Below are 22,806 nucleotides of genomic sequence, written 5' to 3'. Positions count from 1 at the left end.
TTCTGAGCAAAATTTTGACTTCATTAAGAGCAACATGTTTGTTGTAAGACTTGAGGCTATGCTTGCTTCACAAGTACTGCTTCTTAGTATAACTTTGGATCTCTGCAGCATGCAGTTTTACAGTTCAAGTGTCATGGGATCAATTACCATACCTGGTAATTCTCCATATATTAGTTTTCTGAGCAGTACTCTTTCAATTTCAGCTTAGAGGACAGGCAATGTTTCTTAGCACACTGATGAGTAATTGATATGCTGTACTATACCTCTCGAATTTTCATGCAATGATCTGGACCAATCGAATAGTACTGCATTGCATCACTATGTCATGAGCACATGAGAGTGGAAAAAAAAAGTTTCACCAAGTGACTTTTCATGGTATAATCCATCCATCCATCCATCCTCTTCCGCTTATCCAAGGTCGGGTCGCGGGGGCAGCAGCTTGAGCAGAGATGCCCAGACTTCCTTCTCTCCAGCCACTTCATCTAGCTCTTCCGGGAGAATCCCAAGGCGAACCCAGGCCAGTTGTGAGACATAATCGCTCCAGCGTGTCCTGGGTCTTCCCTGGGGCCTCCTCCCAGTTGGACGTGCCCAGAACACCTCACCAGGGAGGCGTCCAGGAGGCATCCTGATCAGATGCCCGAGCCACCTCATCTGACTCCTCTCGATACGGAGGGGCAGCGGCTCTACTCTGAGCCCCTCCCGGATGACTGAGCTTCTCACCCTATCTTTAAGGGAGAGCCCAGACACCCTGCGGAGGAAACTCATTTCAGCCGCTTGTATTCACGATCTCGTTCTTTCGGTCACTACCCATAGCTCATGACCATAGGTGAGGGTAGGAACATAGATCGACTGGTAAATTGAGAGCTTTGCCTTACGGCTCTGCTCCTTTTTCACCACGACAGACCGATGCAGAGCCCGCATCACTGCAGTCGCCGCACCGATCCGCCTGTCGATCTCCCGCTCCATTCTTCTCTCACTCGTGAACAAGACCCCGAGATACTTGAACTCCTCCACTTGAGGCAGGATCTCGCTCCCAACCCTGAGAGGGCACTCCACCCTTTTCCGACTCAGGACCATGGTCTCAGATTTGGAGGTGCTGATTCCCATCCCAGCCGCTTCACACTCGGCTGCGAACCGATCCAGAGAGCTGAAGATCATGGCCTGATGAAGCAAACAGGACAACATCATCTACAAAAAGCAGTGACCCAATCCTGAGTCCACCAAACCGGACCCCCTCAACACCCTGGCTGCACCTAGAAATTCTGTCCATAAAAGTTATGAACAGAATCGGTGACAAAGGGCAGCCCTGGCAGAGTATCATGGTATAATCCATTTGCCCCCTAAATGAAAGGATTGGCAGCACTGTGAAGTATTTTTTTTATCTTGGTTCTAATTGCACTCAATTCAAACTGCCCCCAACCCCCACAAATTCCATAACTCCCGGGAAGAGGGAACAAGTGCATTTAAAAAAGGGAAATAAAATCAGGCAGAGGTTGGTGGAGTCAGGGAACTTGAAGGAAGTACAATTAGAAATGGGATAAAAAGTCTTGCATAGCCCTGTCGATGCCTTTGGTGGCATCACGTGAAAAATTCTAATATGTCCACAAGCCAGCAGTGGCATCCTGCAACTCAAAAGTTGGTTGAGAAACTGGTTTAGGTGTATGTGCCTGTGCTCATGGCTACCTGTTTTCCTGCCCTGTACCCTGGGCTACCAGCAAAGGCATTGTCCCCATTCCCGTAACTGCTAGTATGAAAATATAGTTTATTCCAGATGTGAAATGCAAGAAGAAAAAGCAACAAAAACAGAAATAAATAAATAACACACTGAACTCCTGCAGGGCAATTGCAACAGAAGGCAAGAGATGATGGGTGAACTGCAGCATAAAAACCCAAGTCTATTACACAAAATGTAAGCTTCCTCCCTGTCTAGCAGTAAACATCATTGTTCCAGGGACTGGAATGAAAAATAATTTTGAAAGTAATGGTTTGGATGAGTACATAATTACACATATATAGTTACAAATTGTTTACTTGTTGCTTCAGAGTGATTTATAGTGCTTGTGTGTGTGTGTATTTTTTCTAAAAATGCAACTGCAATATTTGTTTTGAGAGATTGTTTAGGTACAAAAGATGTTTCCAAAAAGGAAGGGGGGGGGGGGGCTTGTGCTAAACCTTATAACTTTGCAATGCTAAGCGATATGACATCTAAACTTGGTACAATAGATAACAGATTGGGCACAAGAAACTTAATTCCAGGGTACTGCATCATAAAATGTATTGGTTATATACTATAAAATCCAGTTTTTTTTAGAAGAATCCCTAAAGCATCACCTATTTTGTGTTTTATTTAGGTGATATTGGTGTAAACAAAGGTTTTTAATCATATAAATGCTTTTGTTTTTTAACAATTATGAAGTGTTGTACTAACTACTCTTCCACCATTTCAGTTCCTTTATTACAATAAAGTAATAGCCATTTATTTTTGTTTATGTAATTTTGGTGCAATATCTCCAAAAAAACCTTAATGCACAAGGAGTTAAAAACAATTTAAACTTGCTTATAAATTTGTGTAAATTGTTAACTTCTTCTATGAAATGCTTCTCAAAAGTAGAGTAAAAGCATGTGAACTACACTTTGCCAATCTCCAAAATTCTGCATATTATACCTTAACAAACAAGTGAACATAGGCAAAATAAATGCATAATGCGAGAGAATAGGTCATTATGACTACCACCAGAAAAGGAAAATTTGAAATGTATGAGAGATCCAACCAAGTTATTTTACTCAACATTAGATGGCCAAGAATTTTATCAAATTTTTTATTAGAGACATAAAGCAAGAAACAGAAATCTGTACCATTTTTGACACAATTATAAATCACACCACCAGTATGCCTTAAGTAAACCCAGTCTTGTATACTCAATAAGTGCAGTACAGTTTTAAGAAAGAAAACCATGAGCACACAAAGAAAGCAATAGCCTTAGGAAATTAAGAGACTATGTTATGGTGAAGACTAGTGGGCACCCAGCTTTGATTTAATCATAATATGTCACATAATTTCTTGCTGTAGCCACCAGACGACCCAGCGTTTTAATGATGAAGCAAACACTGGTGTGAGATTGTGAAGCTATTCATAAATCCTTTAATGTTGTAGCTTGAGAATGAAGTTAAAAAGGGTTAGAGTATCTCATCAAGTACCAAACACTGTAAGGGATGAAGCCTAAGAGGTAAAGTGGTGTGTATGTGCTCCTTTTTTAGTTAGAAGATTAAATTTTACCTATTAATTTATATTTTGTCATTCCACAGGTGCAAAATGACAGAATAATAACAATACTATTATTGATAAGTAAAACAAGCAGCTCAACAACTTCTTTGTAAAACATGCTCTGTGCTCTATAACATTTTAGGATACATCACATGCAAATCTGAATAGTGAAAGTTCTGCTTTCTGTTTATACAAATGTCCACACACACATATGAAGACAAACCTAATATGCTGAACGGAAAGCCCTAAGCAATACCAATCATTTTAAACCCCAACAGGAATTTGCACAAGAAATTACATCTTTATTACTCAACTGTAAAGCACATAGGCAATTAAATTTTCCATTCAGGGTTATTAAAGTTCACCAGAAACTTAAATAACAATTATACAATGTAATCTGTACTGGTTTTCAACTTGCCCCTGTAATAATATTTAAATGTGCTTTACCTCACTGTCACTCTTCAAGAATACTTCTCATCTTTCAGAACACTACACCTACCTATCAAAAAAATACAAAGAGTATCTCCAGCCAACACCATTTTGCAAAGTGCAGGATCCATGGAAGAATCAAATACTTTGTGTTTACAAAAACAGTACAAAATACTAGAAGTGAAAAAACCAATACCAATGTTACTACAAGAATAATATAAATTAGGGTACATGAAAAACAATGCCAACATTACCATATCCAATTAAATTTAGAGGAATCTCCCAATACAGCATTTCAGATATAAACCATTCTCTGTCGTACATTGCTTAAATGTATTCAAGTCAATTAAATAATTTAATCTCTGTAACTGTCAGAATAAAACTAATACATTTTAATGTCCCAAGATACTATAATTAAACTCAGAATTCAGTGTTATAATTTAAATCATTAATATTACTTTTAATGACTATTTAACTTACTTTGCAACATTTTGACCTCATGTATTTGTAGAGCAGAGAGTTAATATTCATCATTAACGTAAACTAGAAGGCTCTCCTTTCATAAATGAGCTTTTAATAGACCTCTTCTTTCATAATCATGTTTAAGATGGCATAAAAAAACTACATGTTCATTTCATCACAGAACTAACTTACCTATAAGGCCTCCCCTGCCTTTTCAAAATATTAATTATTAAAAAAAAACTGAGCATGCAAAGCCAATGGCACATTACAGGACTTTTTGTCAGAGGTATGTCAAACTTGATGACTGCTTTTGCTGATCTTGTCCCCAGAAGATGCCAGATTACACAAATGGCATTAGACAACACCATGATAACTTTTCCAGCACAGTTTCTGGTTTCCAAAGTTTTGCAAGCTTGCTCATTTTCAGACAGCCAATAGTCTGAACAACTGGTGTTGTACAAATTCATTCAAGGGACAATGAGTTCAGCTACAATCTCAGACTTTTTTTCTTTTATTTTCAATCTGTCCAGGTAGGACAAAAATGAGACAACAGACGGGTGATCTTGTCTTGTGTCTGCACATTCCAAAATGCTCTCTCTTATTCCCCATGTCCGCATTGTATACAATATACTTCCAGGTGAGTAGCTATTGCATAGACAAACAAACCCTACACCTTTAGACAAAAAGATACATGTTTTATTTTTTTTTTAATGGGCGCAAGTCACAGACTGGTTGGACAGAGTCATGGGGAATATCACAATACACAACTAAGGATCACAGGTGCACTAACCTACTTGAATCATGCCACTAGGAGGGGAGAAAGCCAACGTAGCCAGCAACAAAAGAAATACTGGGCAGAACAGTGAATATTTACTAATTCACACATTTAATTTAAAAGAAATTTCAATTTACAGCCTTTACATTGCATTTCTTATCATACTGGTCAAACCAGTTTTGCAAAACGTAACAAGACATACCTGCTACCATACCTCTGTTGAAATAAAGTAAATTAAATTAAAGGCTGGATTGCTATTATTAAAAGGACTTGCACTATATTATTCTCTCCAAAAGCTAGGCAGAGTAATCATGCACATCAGCAGCCATTAAATGGGAGGAACATTTAAGAACAGCACTTACTGAAAGTCTTAATCAACAGAATTTTTTATTAGAATAATGTTGAGGTGAACCACATCTTAACCACAATACATACAAGCAGAAATAAGGTGTAACTCTAATACTTGCTTTGCATATTATCAGTAATATAATTTGTATTTTGCTTCAAAATGTTCTGTTCTAAGTTACCATCCTTACATAAATAAAAATACAGTTTGAGTGTAATGAAAACATGACCAAGAATTTCATCACAAACTAAAGAACCATTATGTTTCATTCAATTATTATTTCTTAACAATGCACCCTATCTACAAAAATTTTGTTGAATTAAAACACACAACAACTTCATACATAAAACAAGGTCTCACTTCCAAATAAAGTACCTACGAAAACAAATGATGTCTGTTTACTGTGGATATGAGGAATCTGATGGGATGTTGGAAAAAGTATGTTATAAGCTGGCAGTGACATTAGTGTTCCTTGTGAACCACTGTTTTCTCCACTTCCTGTTCTCCTTTACAGCCCCACTAAAGTGTAAAATTTTATCTACCCTCAAAAAATTAAACATACCACCAATTTGAGGTGCCCGGATCCTAACTGCATTTGCACTTCCTCGCAGCCTATGACGAAATCCCTAAATAGGAAAGAAAATATTTAGTTTATTATTTCTATCCAGATATTAAAGAATTTGTACACTTACGGAATAGCCGTATTTAGAAATGTTCCAATATTGTTTTATTTCTTCTGTTGCTTTCACACACTGTCGCCAATCTTTAGCCTTCACAGTTCAACAAAATGAGCATTGACAAATTTTCAAAATGAAATGCATATTACAGAGAACAGCAGTTAACTTTTACATCACTGGTCAAATTTTAACAGAGTGACTTACAATAGGTGCATTGCGAAAGCCCTTAACTGACTGAAATATTCCACCACCAATTGCACCCATGGTGAATGCTCCTCCACAATCATCTACAATCCTCCAGGGGCTGAAATGAAAGGGACGAAAAAAAAGCAAGCAACATTAAAACAAATAACTCACCAAATATGAGTATACAATCAAATAAGCTTTCTTGAACCATACATCCTTCAGTTGATAGTTTATACTGCTAGTTGTTTGCTGGAGGCCAGATTCCATCTGGGCCACATCAAGTGCAAAGTGGGAAACGGAACTTGATGTCAGTCCACTATAGGGCAGATTTTACCACATTCTCTCAAACCAGGCAATTTAAAATTTTCAATCACCAAACCATTCACATTTGAATTTTGACATGATTTGAGGCATCCCTTTATTATTTTACCAATCATGACTTTTCTCATTAGGGAAATCTTTTAAAAGGCAATCAAAAAATGTTAAAGTTCTCCTCCTGACTGTAAAGATCACCCATTGATATTCATTATGAGATAGGCTGCAGCTCTGTTTTAACTTGTTCTGACCTCTTCCTCTGCATTTCCAATGTGATTATATTCCCTATTTCAAATTATACTAAATATGAATATAGGCGGGCGGCACGGTGGCGCAGTGGGTAGCGCTGCTGCCTCGCAGTTGGGGGACCTGGGGACCCGGGTTCGCTTCCCGGGTCCTCCCTGCGTGGAGTTTGCATGTTCTCCCCGTGTCTGCGTGGGTTTCCTCCGGGCGCTCCGGTTTCCTCCCACGGTCCAAAGACATGCAGGTTAGGTGGATTGGCGATTCTAAATTGGCCCTAGTGTGTGCTTGGTGTGTGGGTGTGTTTGTGTGTGTCCTGCGGTGGGTTGGCACCCTGCCCAGGATTGTTTCCTGCCTTGTGCCCTGTGTTGGCTGGGATTGGCTCCAGCAGACCCCCGTGACCCTGTGTTCGGATTCAGCGGGTTGGAAAATGGATGGATGGATGGATGAATATAGGCAAATATACCTGGAGAGAATATATATAATTGCCTTTAAATACTGTATATACAATTCAAGAATTACCTATCCATACTTGTATTATAATAGGAAAAATGACACTAGAAGTATGAATTTTGTCAGGGCAAGGCTGAACTGTTATTGTTGAAATTACTTTTAACTACTGGGAGTTTGCCCACCTTAACTTTTTTGGAGAAGAGAATGCAGGGAGTCCGTTGCACTTCATAATACCACATAATTCAGAAGTCATTTTTTTATGTATTTGCTAACTGTTGTCAAAGTGTTAAAATTTTATACAGTTCATCCTTCACTCTCACTTTCTCACACTTAGAGTTATACAAAACTTTACAACTGATGGCCAAAGGAGTGAACATTTTGTTAGCATTACAGCCTCTTCATGAAAAGTGTTTCAGTAGCTAGATTGTGCAGACAATGAAAGCTTAAATGAATCAAATATCTATGGTTTTCTAGTGAGATCATTTGCATTTGTGCAGCTGAATGACGGTGAATGTTATTTAAAATGACATTTTACTGAATTTTGATTTTGGGGGACATTATGTTACAGTAGTTAGCTCTGTTGCTTAAAAGGGCTTATACTCAACAGTCTGTGGGCCATTTAGGCCTAGTTCCTGCCATGTGCTGTCTACTGCTAAGACCAGCATCGGCTTGTAATCTTACACTTGGGGGGAAAAAAAAGTAGTTGCAGAAGGTGGGATTGGATAAAAGACATTTGAATGCTTTTATTTAATTATCCTTCATTTAATCCTGCAAGTTTCCAAGCTGAAATTCAGAATCCAGCATCCTAAAGAAATCTTAGTAGATTTGAATTGTGGCAAAAACAGGCTATTTTGTGCTCTATTAAAACCTCCTCTGTATGTTCCTGTAAAGGACTTTACACAGAGATCAATCCTGTCTCTGTTATTTGCTGTCAATAAAGCCTTTTAACACAAATGCTAAGTTTAGGCTGTTTCAACTAAATTTGGTGGTCTGTGCTCAAAAGCAATGGGCAGTGTACTATACCAAGCTATTAAACAACCTGAAATGTTTTCATAATATTTATACAACTATAGATGTACTCTTATTGTTACTGCTTTACAAAGTAAAACATTTCAGCTTCATTCTTGATTTTTGCAAAACAAGGGAGTATTTTGAAATGGTACACTTTTAGTTTACTTTCTCATGATAAAACTCCAGGTCAACTTATTAGACCATAACTGTATCTTCTCATTATTCAATTCTATTACGTTCTCCACAGATTTAAAACATAGTTTTTTTCCATTTATAAGCACAGTTTTTAGGTTCTTTTTAGGTCCTAACAGTGAGCAGAAATATACTTTTACCATGATAAAGTAAGACTTTCTCTTTAAACCTTACTTTTCAAAACAAAACATTACTTTCAACCTCTGACCTGCGTATTCCATGTACAGTAGTTGTACAGTTCGTCTTGAACAACTTTCAAATTTAATTCAAGTTCATTCCACCTCTGTGCTCTCCGAGATTCCAGCAGCCAGCATGCATTTCACATGTCTAAAGCAATTTTTTGTATTTGCTTTTTAAGTTCTGAACTCAAATGCCTGTTCTTAGCTTAAAGTACATTAAACTACCAATAAGCAAAATATAATGAAAATAAATGAGACATTATTAAAAACTCATATAATTGGAAAAGTACCAAAATCGAGAAAGAACAGACGACTTAACTAAATGACAGGCTTACTCAAATGCATAAGTTCTCTCGTAAATAATAAATGGGTTGAATTTAAATCGGCAACCACATGCTGTGCCAAGAACCAAATGTGTAAACTACTGGAGTGAAATTCTTGATCTTTTAATTCTCGTTATGTGTTATTGTTAGAGTATAGTAGAGGGGTCTACCTGTTCAGAAAACATAAAGCAAGAAAAAACAAACGGGACTTCTTTGACAAGTCAATCAAGGCTTCAAATTCCCCTCACAACTCACTCGCTACGCCGTCTGTGCAAACTGAGAACACTAGAACGCATTACCAATAATTTCAGTGGAGTTAAAAAGTATTTCGATACGCTCTTAATACAGCGCAATGCAAAAGCCTTAAAAATTGAACTTCTCTAAAGTATTAAGTTGAAATTAACCAAGAATGTCCTTCGTTTGTGCTGTCACAAAGAGTAAAAGCAGCACACCTGATTTAATCACATAAACCACTCATAGTACATTACCATGGCTCTCTGGCATACTCCTCCATCTTTCATCGATCAGAACGGAAAAACATAAGACTAGCAGTCTAAGGTTGGACTACAATCACCCAATCCTAAACGAGACTTCAAACAAGCTCGGCCCCTTTTTGGGAGATGGCGGTGTTAGAGGGAATAAAGGGCGTGGATAAGTGAAAACGTGACCAATTGAACATTATTATAGGAGAAGAACGCCATTCTCGCGTTGTGATTGGCTGTTAAGATTTCAATCAACGTGTGTTTCGTAAATTACCGTAGTGCCAACACTAGCTTGCCAGGTTTAGTTGGTTTCTACTCCAGTTAGATTAATCATCGTCTGTTGTGGAGACAGCAGTAGGACTTAAGTGGAACACTTAGGGCACAATGCCAGTACTGTTTGCTTTAGCATTTATGGTAAAATGCATAATTAAATTTCAGTCTATCTTTGTGTAGCCATGCCCTCAAAGCAGGTAAAACTAGCTATTTAAATCCGACACTCATTCCAAGTAGCTTGTCGCTGCAGCGATTAAAAAGCTGACTACAGCTGATTAAAATTTAATGTTTTTATTTGATATTGGAGCTGGAATCAGTAATAAGAACGGTGTCAGAAAATAATTTAGAGATTTAGACACATAGAAATTTGAAAGTACACTTTATCAGTAATAAGAACGGTGTCAGAAAATAATTTAGAGATTTAGACACATAGAAATTTGAAAGTACACTTTATGAGAAGGAGTTAGGAGCCGTAGTTGCCTCGTCATTATCAACTTCTAGACAGTGTTCAGAACACTTTAAAAAGGCTAACAGAATGTTAGGTTATATAGCACAATATGTAGAATACAAGTCCAAGAGATACGCTTCCGTAGACCTACATCTAGAGTGTTGTGTACAGTTTTGGTCTCCGTGATTTAAATAAAGACGTAGTCGTGCTAGAAAAAGTCCAGAAAAGAGCGACTAGGCTAATTCCAGGCTACGGGGAATGAATTATGACGGAAGATTAAAAGAACTGAGCCTTTTGAGTTTAAGAAAAAGGAGATTACGAGGTGACATAACTGAAGTGTTTAAAATTATGACGGGAATTAGCACAGTGTATCGATATTGTTATTTTAAAATGAGTTCAATAAGAACAAAGGGACACCGTTGCAAACTTGCTAACGGTAAATTACGAACAGATATTAAGATGATTTCCTTTACACAAAGAACCATAGACACTTGGAATAAGCTACCAGGTAGTGTGATAAACAGTAGGACTTCAGGGGCCTTCAAAACTAGATTTGATGTTATTTTGGAAGAATTAAGTGGATAAGATTGGTGAGCTTTGTTGAGCAGAATGGCCTGTTCTCTTGCAGATTGTTATAATGTTCTAAAAAAAAGTCCAAACATATCTGTAAATTAGTTAGGAATATCCCAACATTTCAATGATATCATTCAGTTATTTAAATATTTTTCAAATCAATAATTTGGAATGTCATAAGTTTTCAAGATGAGCAGAAAAACCATGCTGAAAAGAAGGAAGTTACAAACATAACATTTCCTCTGTTGAACAGTCATCAGGACATTTTCTTCTCCTGAAATTTGATGATGCAGCGTTTCCTTGAGTCATATTTGGAATGTCCTTTTTCTGATAATTATCTATTATAATATCATTTAACACATTTAAAAGAATAAAATAGCTTTCTGAAGATACTTTTCTTGTAATGTTGAAACAGCTTGCCAATTAACTGCTGAAAATGAATCCTTCTTGGTTAATGTTATTGTTTTTGCCTAAATAAAAGGGTAAAGGTATGCAGCCTTATAAATCTGGCTATTTGTGTTTTTTGCCTCTACCTGTGTAATGCAAAACTGATATTATAATGCACACAAGTTTTCATAAGCTGTCACTAGCATGCTGCACTTTTGGTTCATATTTATGAGGTCAGAAGTGTGAGCTAAAGTAGCTGATTTTGGAAACATAATTTTCGTTTTATGAACCTTGAATAATGTCAAAGGGCTTTAAATAATCAGTAAAAGAGCTTATTAATTAGAGAGGAAAGAGATCAGTATAAAGCTAATCAGAAGGAAGACAGGAGGAGGAGGAGGAAGAGGTTGGGAGCATGAGCTGATTACAGCACATTGCCATACCCACCTCATGCCAAAATGGATTGTGACCTGAGTGCGATGGGTGACATGTCAGCACTACACTGGAACAGTGTGAGATTTTTTAGAGTGGCTAGAGTGCCAATCCTGCCACCAACCCCCATGTTTTCCCTGTAAACTGGAGGACCTGCTTGCAGGAGGAGGGAAAAGCCAATCCAAGAATTCTCAGACTGATTTCTGAGACTTTGAGAAATGCAAGAAATGGGCCACCAGGAAAAGGCTTAACATCTAGCAACAGCAGGTTGCATTGGTGTTTATGTGTAGCTTATCTCTTGCCTATTCTTTTGTTCTGTCTAATTGACTGAGATTAACAGAAAGTGTGTTGAACTACAGAACCTGACAGTGTGGTTATGGTATGGGATTTGATGTATTCTGTTGGGGTCTACTTACAAAGAGTATAAAGAGGGGAAATAGTGGCTCCCTAGAACCCTACCATGACAAAGCCATCCTAGCTGGCTTCTTACTGCTGACTTGCATTCAATGCTGCCTAAGAATGAATCCCAAGTTCATGGGCTACTAATCCTGACAAGGCACTGGGCCACCCTCTCCAACCCATACCAACACCCAGAACTAACATACAGACACACTGAATAAAAGTGAGTTATTCAACTAAATGTCAGGGCTTATTTTTTATTTATAGGAAATCAACTACAAACTAATAACTAATGAGCATACCGTACATATGACATAATTCAGTTAACAATAGTTTGAGTTGGGTTCAGCTTCCCAAACCCAGTTGATTTAGGGTCTGATGAGGGCTCTGACCTTTGGGCACCTATGCCTGGTCCTACAGACCCATTAGGGGTTCTTGTATGGTGCTACCTGGACAGAATCTGGCTGCCAATACCTACAATTTAAAAGCAGATTTAGCAGACAGAAAGATGGATAGAGTTCTTATTTAATTCTTCCATTTATCATTTCTGAAGCTACTTTTCAGTTACAGAGCTCCCAAACAGCCTGGCATATACCTTCAGACTCAGGGCCACTTGTGGCTACAGTTTTTGTTCCAACCCATTTCTTCTCCTAATAGGATTTCTGTCTTGATTAAGCAAGTTGTTACTTAGCAGCTTCAATATTTTTTGAATACATCCAGAAATTACAAACTGGTTACACGTCTTAGTGAATGAAGTAGGAATATAAATGCATTAGATGGGTGAGAATTCATTCTTTTTCCTATTATTTACTAATAAGCATATACAGTAAGTGTTTAACTCTGAAGTAGTTGCTCCTTTGAGAGTCATTTGTGCTGGTGTCTGCTCTGCTCATCATTAATTGTCAGCATTCAGATATAGTTAAGAAAACAAACTCCATAGAAAAAGTGAGTTTTAAAAATAAGAAAACAAACCAAGCATTGAAAGATACAGAAAAAGATACAGAAAAAATGCAAACATATCTTAATTTCCTGTATGTGTATATCTGACACTGCTTCTCTCTTCTAAATGCAAAATAAAAGGAAATGTTCATTAAATAATGAGATTAATTAAAGGTAACAATAACTGTGTGATTGAGAAACTAGTTGGTCACCAAAACCTGTGGCCACAGGGAACCCCCAGGACTGAATTTGAGATTTACCTGTCTAAGGTATAGATAGCCATATAGGAACAGAGAGAATGTAAAATATAAACACTACTCAGGAATCAGAGCATAAATTATCCCTATAACTGTACTGAATATTTGTTTCCTGTCTAGAAGTCTCACAAATTCTAATTTTGCCATCTAGAAGGCAGCAAAGTTCCTAACGAAACTACTAGATACCCGTGTTTGTGTGCTGTTACTGTGCAGATATAAATTATTTATATAAGGTGTTTTAAAATTACTGCACCAATACATTGTTGAAACTCATAATCCTCTCTAAAGCAGGGGCATAATTAGAATTTGATGGGACCTAATACAATAAAATGAGGTTCCCTTCATGTAAAAAAATTAAATCCAATTAAACAATGACCACCATCAATGAGATTCAGTATGTCAAGCATATAAGCTACATAAAAGGTCAACAACAACAACAATAAAATTTATTTTTTAGCCAATTTTCATACCAAGGATATACTTCGAAGTGACTGAAAATCTCCACAATGTAACTATAACCACTAAGGATAGAGGATTAGCCCAGTTACCAATGTGGTTTTATTCTGTGCAAAGACAAGGATGCACAATTTCATATTTAAAAAATGAGCTGCCAGCAGAAATGCTTAACCTCTCCATACAGTCCCAAAGCCATGTACAGTACAGTGCATCTTTTAAACAGATTTCATGTTTTTTTTTACCACTTAATCTAGAGAGACATCCAGCTTTTTCGTATATGTAGTGTGAAACAAAACACCTCCTGGTATAGTACCTGGGTAGAATATGGCAAGTTACAATACATGTGGGAATGCTAGTGTAAAAGGGCCTTTAAACAAACCCTGGGGCAGATTTATTGAGAGACTGTGCCTTGTTATTGAGGCATTAAGCACTGTTTTCTATTAAAATAATGCTTTGCATATATAATTTAGAGTAACATTATTCTCGACTTTGTAAAAATTTTAATATTTAAAAAATAAAAAGTATTGTGTAGTGCATGGATAATGGTAGTCATGTGTGCCCTGTTAAGTACACAAATGTTCAAAATGTGGAATGACATGGTTGACATATTGCTGTCCCATGACTCAAAAAGGCTCCAAGCAGTGTGAACATGTGAATGAGTGTCCAGAAGCTTCTTTAGAGTTTGCCTAGCACCAAGTGCTCCAATGGTAGGTATGAGCTCTTGTGACCCTGAACTGAATAAGTGGTTTTGGAAATGGATTAATGTTCAAATCATCCACTTAGGAACCAAAGGAAAAAGGTGATTTTAATTTTTTTTTTATGATCATGTTAAATGCTATACAAAAACTAGTATCTTTGAATCCGGATCCTACTAATATGGATATGTGTACTGTCATGGATGTTTCATGAATGTCCATAAATATATCCATGGATGTTCACCAAGTGCAAATTTGATCAATGATTTGCAGCAGATACTGGGCACACCTCAGTTCTAGTAATAATAAAATCCTTCCAAAAAAAAAAAAAAACCTGTAATGTGACTGATGTCAAAATGAAAACTTCACTGAGCAGTCCCTCTGAAACATGCAATTTTAGCTTGCAATGCACTTATTTTGCATAAGGTAATTCTTACTGTATGTTGCTCAATGTCTATGAGAGCACAGCTTTTTAGACAACACAGCCACAATCCCCAAGAGTTCTACTGTGCTTCATTTAGAATACAGTATATTTTCTTGGGTATACAAAAAGTAGGGCAGAATTTCTACTACCTTTTACAGGAGAGCAGGCATGCCTGAGGTGATTGGCCATGTGATCTGTGCACACATTCTGTTTTATAGCCCTTTAAGCAAGGCAGCATTTGTCAACTGCCATGGTTATGTAACTCAAAACTCCCATTAGTGAATTAGTGTTGGATAACGTCATCATCTTTTTATCTACAAATAAAAAATAGTTTCTCATTGCTGTTAGGATAAGCTGCAGTTCCTAAAGATCCTGAAATAGATTAGGTCTCTACAAATGAATAGATAAATGGAAAATGAATGAATGAATGAATGTTACTTTATACGTATACAGGGATCTAAATATAATTACACATTGTAGGACTGGAAGTGGCATGGAAATGATTTCTTAAGTATAGTGAAATTGAGCTTAGAATATAATTTACATAGAATAGTTTCGGCTGTACCTAAATCTATCTATCTATCTATCTATCTATCTATCTATCTATCTATCTATCTATCTATCTATCTATCTATCTATCTATCTATCTATCTATCTATCTATCTATCTATCTATCTATCTATCTATCTATCTATCTATCTATCTATCTATCTGTCTATCTATCTATCTATCTATCTATCTATCTATCTATTTTACTGTCTTTCTTATCTATCCATCTAAAATGACTGGAACTTCACATTTAAAATTAGAGACTTATTTGTCAAGATAACATTATGTAGAACTGTCCTGATGAACAGATGAATACATTGGGGTGTTTAACCAATGACAAAGACATACTTGTTACCATATTCAGGCAGTTAATATATTAAAGGCCAATATTTAAGTTCAAAATTATTGTAGAGAACACTTCTAACTATTGTGAAAATGTGTTGTTCTATATATACAGGTGTTAAACTCTAACCTAAATCTAACCCAGCCCAAGCCACCCAAAGTATTATCAGACTCAATCTAGATCCATTATGAGTTCTTAATATATAGGTTTAACTCTATTACAGCTGAATGACATAACATCAGATATTCAATATAAAAAGTCATTAGTGTGCATGTATACACAAAAGTGTGCATTAACAGAAGCAACATTTCTGTTGTTATGTGCCGGAGTCACAAACATGGTGAATATGGATTTGAGGCCTCCAAAAAGACAATAAAATCAAGCCAGGACCTTCACTCACCAGCCCAGAAGAGGCTCATCAAGTCCAGCTTAATTCCCACTTCTTACCATAGTCAGTCCTAAATAGGTCCAAAACCACCCACAAAATGCAAAAGAGAGCTTTAAGAAATATATGGATACACAATTAATGAAAAGATAAACAAACTAATGATATATAGACATGAAAAATAATGATACAAATTTAACAAAAAACACAAAAAATGAGAATAAGTACAAGTCAGGGAAAAACCCCTTGCTATAACACAACACTTTCCTCACCTTTGTTATCTTCTCGTGTAGGATCACAGTTCCTTCCCTCACTTTGAAACACATAAAGGAAGTCGTCCTCCAGTAGAGCTTTAGAAGAATTTTCATTTTAGATTTGGTGTCTGTTCAAAAAGTTTTACTATAGGCTCTCACATACAACAAGCTCACAGAAAGCATAACCAAAAAAACAAGACAAAAGATGCATAAAATTAAATGTGTCTTTGTCTTTCCAAAAATAAAAGAATCCCCTCTCACTCTGCTAATTCAAGCTGTTTTAGAGATCCCTCTTATAATGCTGATAATTCCTCTAGGAAGCAACCTCTTAAAAGGACTGACACAACCTACTCATCATCTAAGCAATGTGCAGTAGCTATTAAAAAGGCAAATACAATGTTAGGTAATATATAAAAAATATCTGCAGAATGAAAATCGAGGGAAGTTATTCTTAGACTATATAATGCACTAATAATACTGCATCTGGAGTACTATGTGCAATTCTGGACACCGTGCTATATGACAGACATCTCAGGACTTCAGGCTGTGCAAAGGAGAGAAACCAAGTGTACCCTAGGATTTAAGGACATTGTCGTACTCTGACAAACTTGGAGAATTAGACAGTCTCAATTCAATATACTTCATTTTGTATGAAAAGTTCTTAGGTTAAATGCAAGTACAGAGTTTACAAATGATTAAATACAGAATTAATACACATAAAGACACAACAGAGCTAAGAAGACAGCATGGGGACTTAATCCAGGTCTTCAAAATTCTCAAAGGCATTGACTGATAAAGTAGATCCAACAGAACTCTTTCAACTAAATGGCGAATCACATACTCACAAACACCAGTGGAATTTAAGGAGAAGTGTATTTAGGACTGAAGTCAGGAAGTCTTGACAACCTTTAAGAAATATCTGGACATGATATTGGAACAGCTTAGCTATTAGCTAAACAGGAAAGTGTGATGGGCTGAATGGTCTCCTGTTGCTTGTCAAATTTCTTATGTTCTTATATTGTTGTGTTTCAGGTAAGAAGACAAAAGTGTCAGGTTTATGTTGATATGCTAACTGATCTTTGCTATGGAGAGTGTTGATGTGTGGCATTTTGATTAGCAAAAGCAAGTAAGAATTTCCCTGTGCTCTGTACATGTGACAATATTAAACCTATAACCATAATGAGATAAAGAAATAATATTGCTTTACATAGCCATCCATTCACCCTTTTGTGGAAGATCCTTACCTAGTGAAGTCTATCCTGATTGTATGAAACACTGCTTACCAACATCCCCATCCATTTTTAAAATGCACCCTTCAACCTGATTTGTGTAATGCTGCTCCTATGTCCACAGCACTGCCCCATAGTTGTAGGCACTTCTTCATTTTGGCTATGCCACTCCCACACCAATTGAACTAATTACATTAAAATTCATTACCTCATTATCATTTTTAACTTATGATATCTCACTGGGAAGAGGTATCCATACTCTTTGGTCTAATTAATACCTTTCTAATTATTCTACACTTTATGTCTGTAGCTCTTAAAATAAAACCCAAAGCTCCTTAGTTGTACATTATGAGTAAAAATAAAAACCTCACCTTGCACTTTAAAAACCAGGCATGAAGTAACATAAGCCAGTGAGAAACTTTGCAAGTTAATAAACTATAAAATATTCACATATGTATTTTGAATTTTAAAAATTTGTAACAAAGCAAGTTTTTACATCTTCCATAAGAAAACTGTCCCTGGTATTGAGATGGTACCAGCCACAACAAAAGCAGTTACTGTAACTTTCATGTACCAGTTTAAATATACTCTTCTTTTTCCTGCTCACTAAGCTCTATGTTGTGATATCTGCCACAAAGCAACACAAAAAAAGGGGAATAGAAAAGAGGGACCACACAGCCTAACATCAACTCAAATGGCAGGTTTTGGCTCACTAAGACCCAGAAATTAGGCATAAAAGCAAAAAAAAACCAAAAACAAGCAAAATTCCTTGAATATTGAACAATGTATTAAAGACAAGGTAGAAGAAAGAAGCAAAAATAGGTATTGCCTAAAAGGGAAATCCTAAAAGAAACAATTCCACATATTACAAAACAGAAGACAGTATATTATAAACAAAATGCAGGATCAAAATCCAAGAAATGTAAAAATCAAAATAATAACTTATAAATCAATGCCAGAAATGCTGTGAGAATAGCAACTTCTCCATTTATAATGAATGGACAAAGTCCCAAGCTGCTAATTAGGTGGTACCACCTCAATGGGCTCAAGAAATAGGAGACAAGGAAGATAGCATATAAAACTGTAAACATTCTTAACAATATAGAAAATAGCAAAATGAACATATAACATAATATTACTAAACGGGCGGCACGGTGGCGCAGTGGTAGCACTGCTGCCTCGCAGTTAGGAGACCTGGGTTCGCTTCCCGGGTCCTCCCTGCGTGGAGTTTGCATGTTCTCCCCGTGTCTGCGTGGGTTTCCTCCGGGCGCTCTGGTTTCCTCCCACAGTCCAAAGACATGCAGGTTAGGTGGATTGGTGATTCTAAATTGGCCCTAGTGTGTGCTTGGTGTGTGGATGTGTTTGTGTGTGTCCTGCGGTGGTTTGGCACCCTGCCTAGGATTGGTTCCCTGCCTTGTGCCCTGTGTTGGCTGGGATTGGCTCCAGCAGACCCCCGTGACCCTGTGTTCGGATTCAGCGGGTTGGAAAATGGATGGATGGATATTACTAAACAGAAAACATACACCACCACAAATATAAGTAATAACAAGATATATAAAATAATATTTGAAAACAACAAAAGAGTTAAATAAACAGAAAAACACTAGAGTCTGAAGGTGTCTGTAGCACTATACCTTTTCATCTTATACTATATTATTGCTATATTGCTATATTTACATTTTTTGCACCAGTTTGGTGGGCTGTATAATGATATCAGCCCACAGACACAAATGACTATCTATCTATCTATATATCTATCTATCTATCTATCTATCTATCTATCTATCTATCTATCTATCTATCTATCTATCTATCTATCTATCTATCTATCTATCTATCTATCTATCTATCTATCTATCTATCAAGCTCAAAATCTGTATAAATATTTATGTCTGTATATACTGTATATGTGTCTGATATACAACTCCACACCACTATACCAATTTCTGCCTAAATTTCCACACCCTCCTCCTCTGATCAATAGAAGACTATGACTATGACTCGACCCAGCATTTTGACCCTGGGTGTACCTTTGTGCTTTTTTTCCCCCTTTTTACTAAAATTTGAAAAGCAGTGCTACCAGGTACCTAACAGCAAGTGAAACACCAGAACAGGCTGAAATCAGACTAGCTGACAAATAGACCAAAGCTTAAAATTACGTATTCATGCAATGGCGAGTGCTGCTTCTATTGTGTTACATAACATAAGAACAACATAAGTATAAAGTTCTACATTGTATTTTCTTTTTTCTTTCTGTTGTGTGAATGGCACTGCACCCTGTATTTTGTTCGGAGATACAGTTTTTCACTTGAAGCGATGCTTTTGCTTTGAATAGTCATGTTTTGGGTCTTGAACACATTGTGTTGCTAGCTCAATCTTTTATTCTTGCCGGAACGGGTGACATTGCATTGCTAATTATAATAGCAGACAAACTCCTTTTCTACTGAAGAATATATATACAGCGTTGGGGCAGCTTGAAGACATCACTGTCTTACATGACAGCTTTGAGGTAACTCCAAAATGTCTTGAACTCAGATTCCTCTCAACCAGTGGTATCTTCCAAGAGAAGATAATGTGTTCAATTAATAATTCTAGATGAAGTATTGCTTTAATTCCCTCTGGTTGCAATTAGAGGTTGTAAATGTATGTGGCTTGGTGTGAAGGTGTCACCAGTCCAGTTTGTAGAATTCCAGGTTGAGGGTGTAAACCACAGCTGAGTTATGAAAAGTCCAGTCATGTCTGATATGATTCATAGCAGGATCTAGAAGGGTGTCTGGGTCCACACTCTTGTGCCCTGTTCGCAAAGAGCCCTTCACATATGTGAGAAGAAAATGACTAATAACTGTAAAATGCCACGTTTTCACTCCCGTACAGTATAGACGCAGACAGCAATCCGTTATCCGGCACACATCACTACATCCAAAAGAGGCGTTTGAGGGTGGCAAGGGGGCCCTGCTTTTGAGGTCCGCGTGTCCTGTTCGAATGGATTTATCAAGTCACATTCTCCAGTATATATTGTAGCAGTAGAGGCCCCTATCGACCTCTTGAACCCTCAGGTACCACTCCAAACACCAGGTAAAATTACAATTATTATTTATTTTATAATAATTTTGTGCACAAAGCACCCTCCACTCCACACTACTCATACAATACAATCACCAATCCTCCTCTCCCAGTCACGTTGCCACCCTTCCACCCAGCTCAGCTCACTTGTCTGGGGTTTCCCATAGTCCTTTATAGTCCCTGACCCAGAAGTGGATCCAGCTCTGCAATCCATGAGTCTTCATCACTTCCGGGTCAGATTAAAAGTCTTTTTCTTCAACCCGGAAGCACATCATTCCTTCCAGTCATGTGATCAGGATGCACTTCCGGGTTATAGGACACGTAGCACTCCTCAAGCCTTCCTACAGCGGCTTCTGGTGGTCCCCCTCCTGGTATCCAGCAAGGTTGTTTATAAAAACTACAATGTCCATAAGGCCCTGCTGGAATTCAGGGAACTTTCATGCTGCTGGGAGGGCTCCATCTGGTGGCCTGGAGGTGTGGACCGGAATATTTGGCCGACCATCCCTCACAATATATATTTGAGATGCTTCTAAGAGGAACCCTTTTAAAATCTCTTTTCAAGGTCAAATTCCATGCATGTACGTCTTTGAAACCATTCCATAATCCACCTTCGTCGCCCGAAAAGGGTTGTCAGTATAATCTCTTCCTAAAATAGGTATAGCCCATTAGTTGCTGGGTTGGCTTCTCCTATCTAAAGAAAAAAACATTGCATCTAGATTAGACTATGAAGATGTCATCAATGACTTTTCCAATTGGAAGGCAAGAAAAGTGGATTTTCGTCTCTGAACCTGGAAACCAGAAAGAGATTTCATGATGATACATCTACATTAATTTCACACTTCCTGTTGAAACACTTAAACTCACATTTTATTTGTAGGCCATAAACATGTCTGAATATTAATGCACAAAAACATGCATCACTAATGATAACCAGTTGACATGACATCAATGACAGGCACGTAGCCCTCCGCAACCACCCAAGCAAGTTCATCTGAAGTAAAGCCGGCAGCTGACCAGTAGAAATAACCGGCAGTGAGAAATTAAAGTCGATCGCTCACAGCCGACGGTCTCTTAGTGATTCAGCTGAAGCGGAAAGCATTTAAGTAACTACAAAAAACGGAGAAGATGACATCAATACTAAACGTAAGTTCTATCTGCTCTCTGCCCGTTGAGGGCACGTTTATATGTTGTGTGTCCTGCAGCATGTACAGTTCAGGTTTTTCAGGCCGACAGTGTAGACAGCTTCACCTGCCAAAAGTGTTCAGTTAATTTAGAGTTGGTCAGGAAAATACGCGAATTGGAGGACCACGTTAGGAATCTGATAGCAATTAGGCAAACCGAAAATTGGATCGACTCGGTTTGTTTAGACAATTTGGCTACTTCTGATTTGGCTTCAGTCCCTCCAGGTCCCACTGTAGTCAGTGCGCGGCCGAAGTCAGCAGCACCAATTCAGCCACAGGGCGAGTGGGTAACAGTAAGACGGGGGTCTAAGAATCCAAAATGTAGTCCCCCGGCACCCAGGTCACCAGTTTGGACCCAGAACAGATTCTCAGCACTCCGCAGCGCGCCTGTGGAAACTGAGAATAAGAAAGTGCTCATAATTGGCGATTCCATAGTGTGGAATGTTAGAATTCCAAACTATGTTAAACCAGCAGTTAATGTTAAGTGCCTCGCAGGGGCCAAGATTTCTGGCATAGAGGCCGCATTGGACCGTGTTGCCGATGATGAAGTATCTACCTTATTGCTGCATGTTGGCACTAATGATATTTATTCACAGCAATCTGAGGTATTAAAGAGGAACTTCATCTCTCTTTGCATCAAAGCTAAAAGAAAATGTCGGAATTTAGTTGTATCTGGCCCCTTACCAAGATTATATAGAGGGGATGTGATTTATAGCAGATTGCATTCCCTTCACTGCTGGCTAGAAACCTGGTGTGCAAATAAAAGCATAGCATTTGTGAACAATTGGGATGATTTTTGGGAAAGGCCTGGATTTTTCAGAAGAGATGGTCTTCATCCTAACTGCAGGGGATCTTATGTATTATCCCAAAATATGGCAGCAAAACTTCCTGGTTGACTGATTAGAGCACCATCCAGGCCGCAGTCATGTGATCTTAAATCACAGGCTGTTGTTTATCCCACCTGTTACTTTCCTAAAGCTGTTACCCATAATCCTTGTCGTGGGGCATCCAGTAAATTTAGTCTTGATACAAACCTTAAATTAACTGATAACCAAAAAATAAGGTGTATAATTAGATCAAGGGATAAAACCAGACCCTCCTTCGGGGGCATCTGTAATAGAAATTTACTTCAAATTAAAACAAAAAATATATCACCGTTTCAGAAAGAATCATACAGTTTTAAATGC

At 37.6% G+C, this 22,806-nt stretch overlaps 1 protein-coding gene across 3 annotated transcripts in view; it reads right to left on the bottom strand.

Moving 5' to 3' along the window:
- timm17b (translocase of inner mitochondrial membrane 17 homolog B (yeast)) overlaps positions 1-9,473 on the bottom strand; it is a 48,777-nt gene extending 39,304 nt beyond the window's left edge. For all 3 annotated transcript variants that reach the window (XR_007936211.1, XM_028813363.2, XM_051933595.1), the window contains exons 1-3: positions 9,342-9,473; positions 6,159-6,258; positions 5,840-5,903 (exon numbers count right to left, since the gene is read on the bottom strand). Coding sequence is in view for 2 of the 3 variants with exons in the window: in XM_028813363.2 (XP_028669196.1) it covers positions 5,840-5,903; positions 6,159-6,258; positions 9,342-9,367 (190 nt within the window). In the remaining variant the exon portion in view is untranslated. The remainder of the gene's footprint in view (positions 1-5,839; positions 5,904-6,158; positions 6,259-9,341) is intronic.
- Positions 9,474-22,806: the final 13,333 nt, after the last annotated feature.

Source organism: Erpetoichthys calabaricus, chromosome 11 (genome assembly GCF_900747795.2).
Source record: "Erpetoichthys calabaricus chromosome 11, fErpCal1.3, whole genome shotgun sequence".
NCBI classification, from domain to species: Eukaryota; Metazoa; Chordata; class Cladistia; order Polypteriformes; family Polypteridae; genus Erpetoichthys; species Erpetoichthys calabaricus.
Note: the sequence above shows the minus strand (reverse complement) of the source record. Positions and strands in the feature narration are given on the sequence as shown.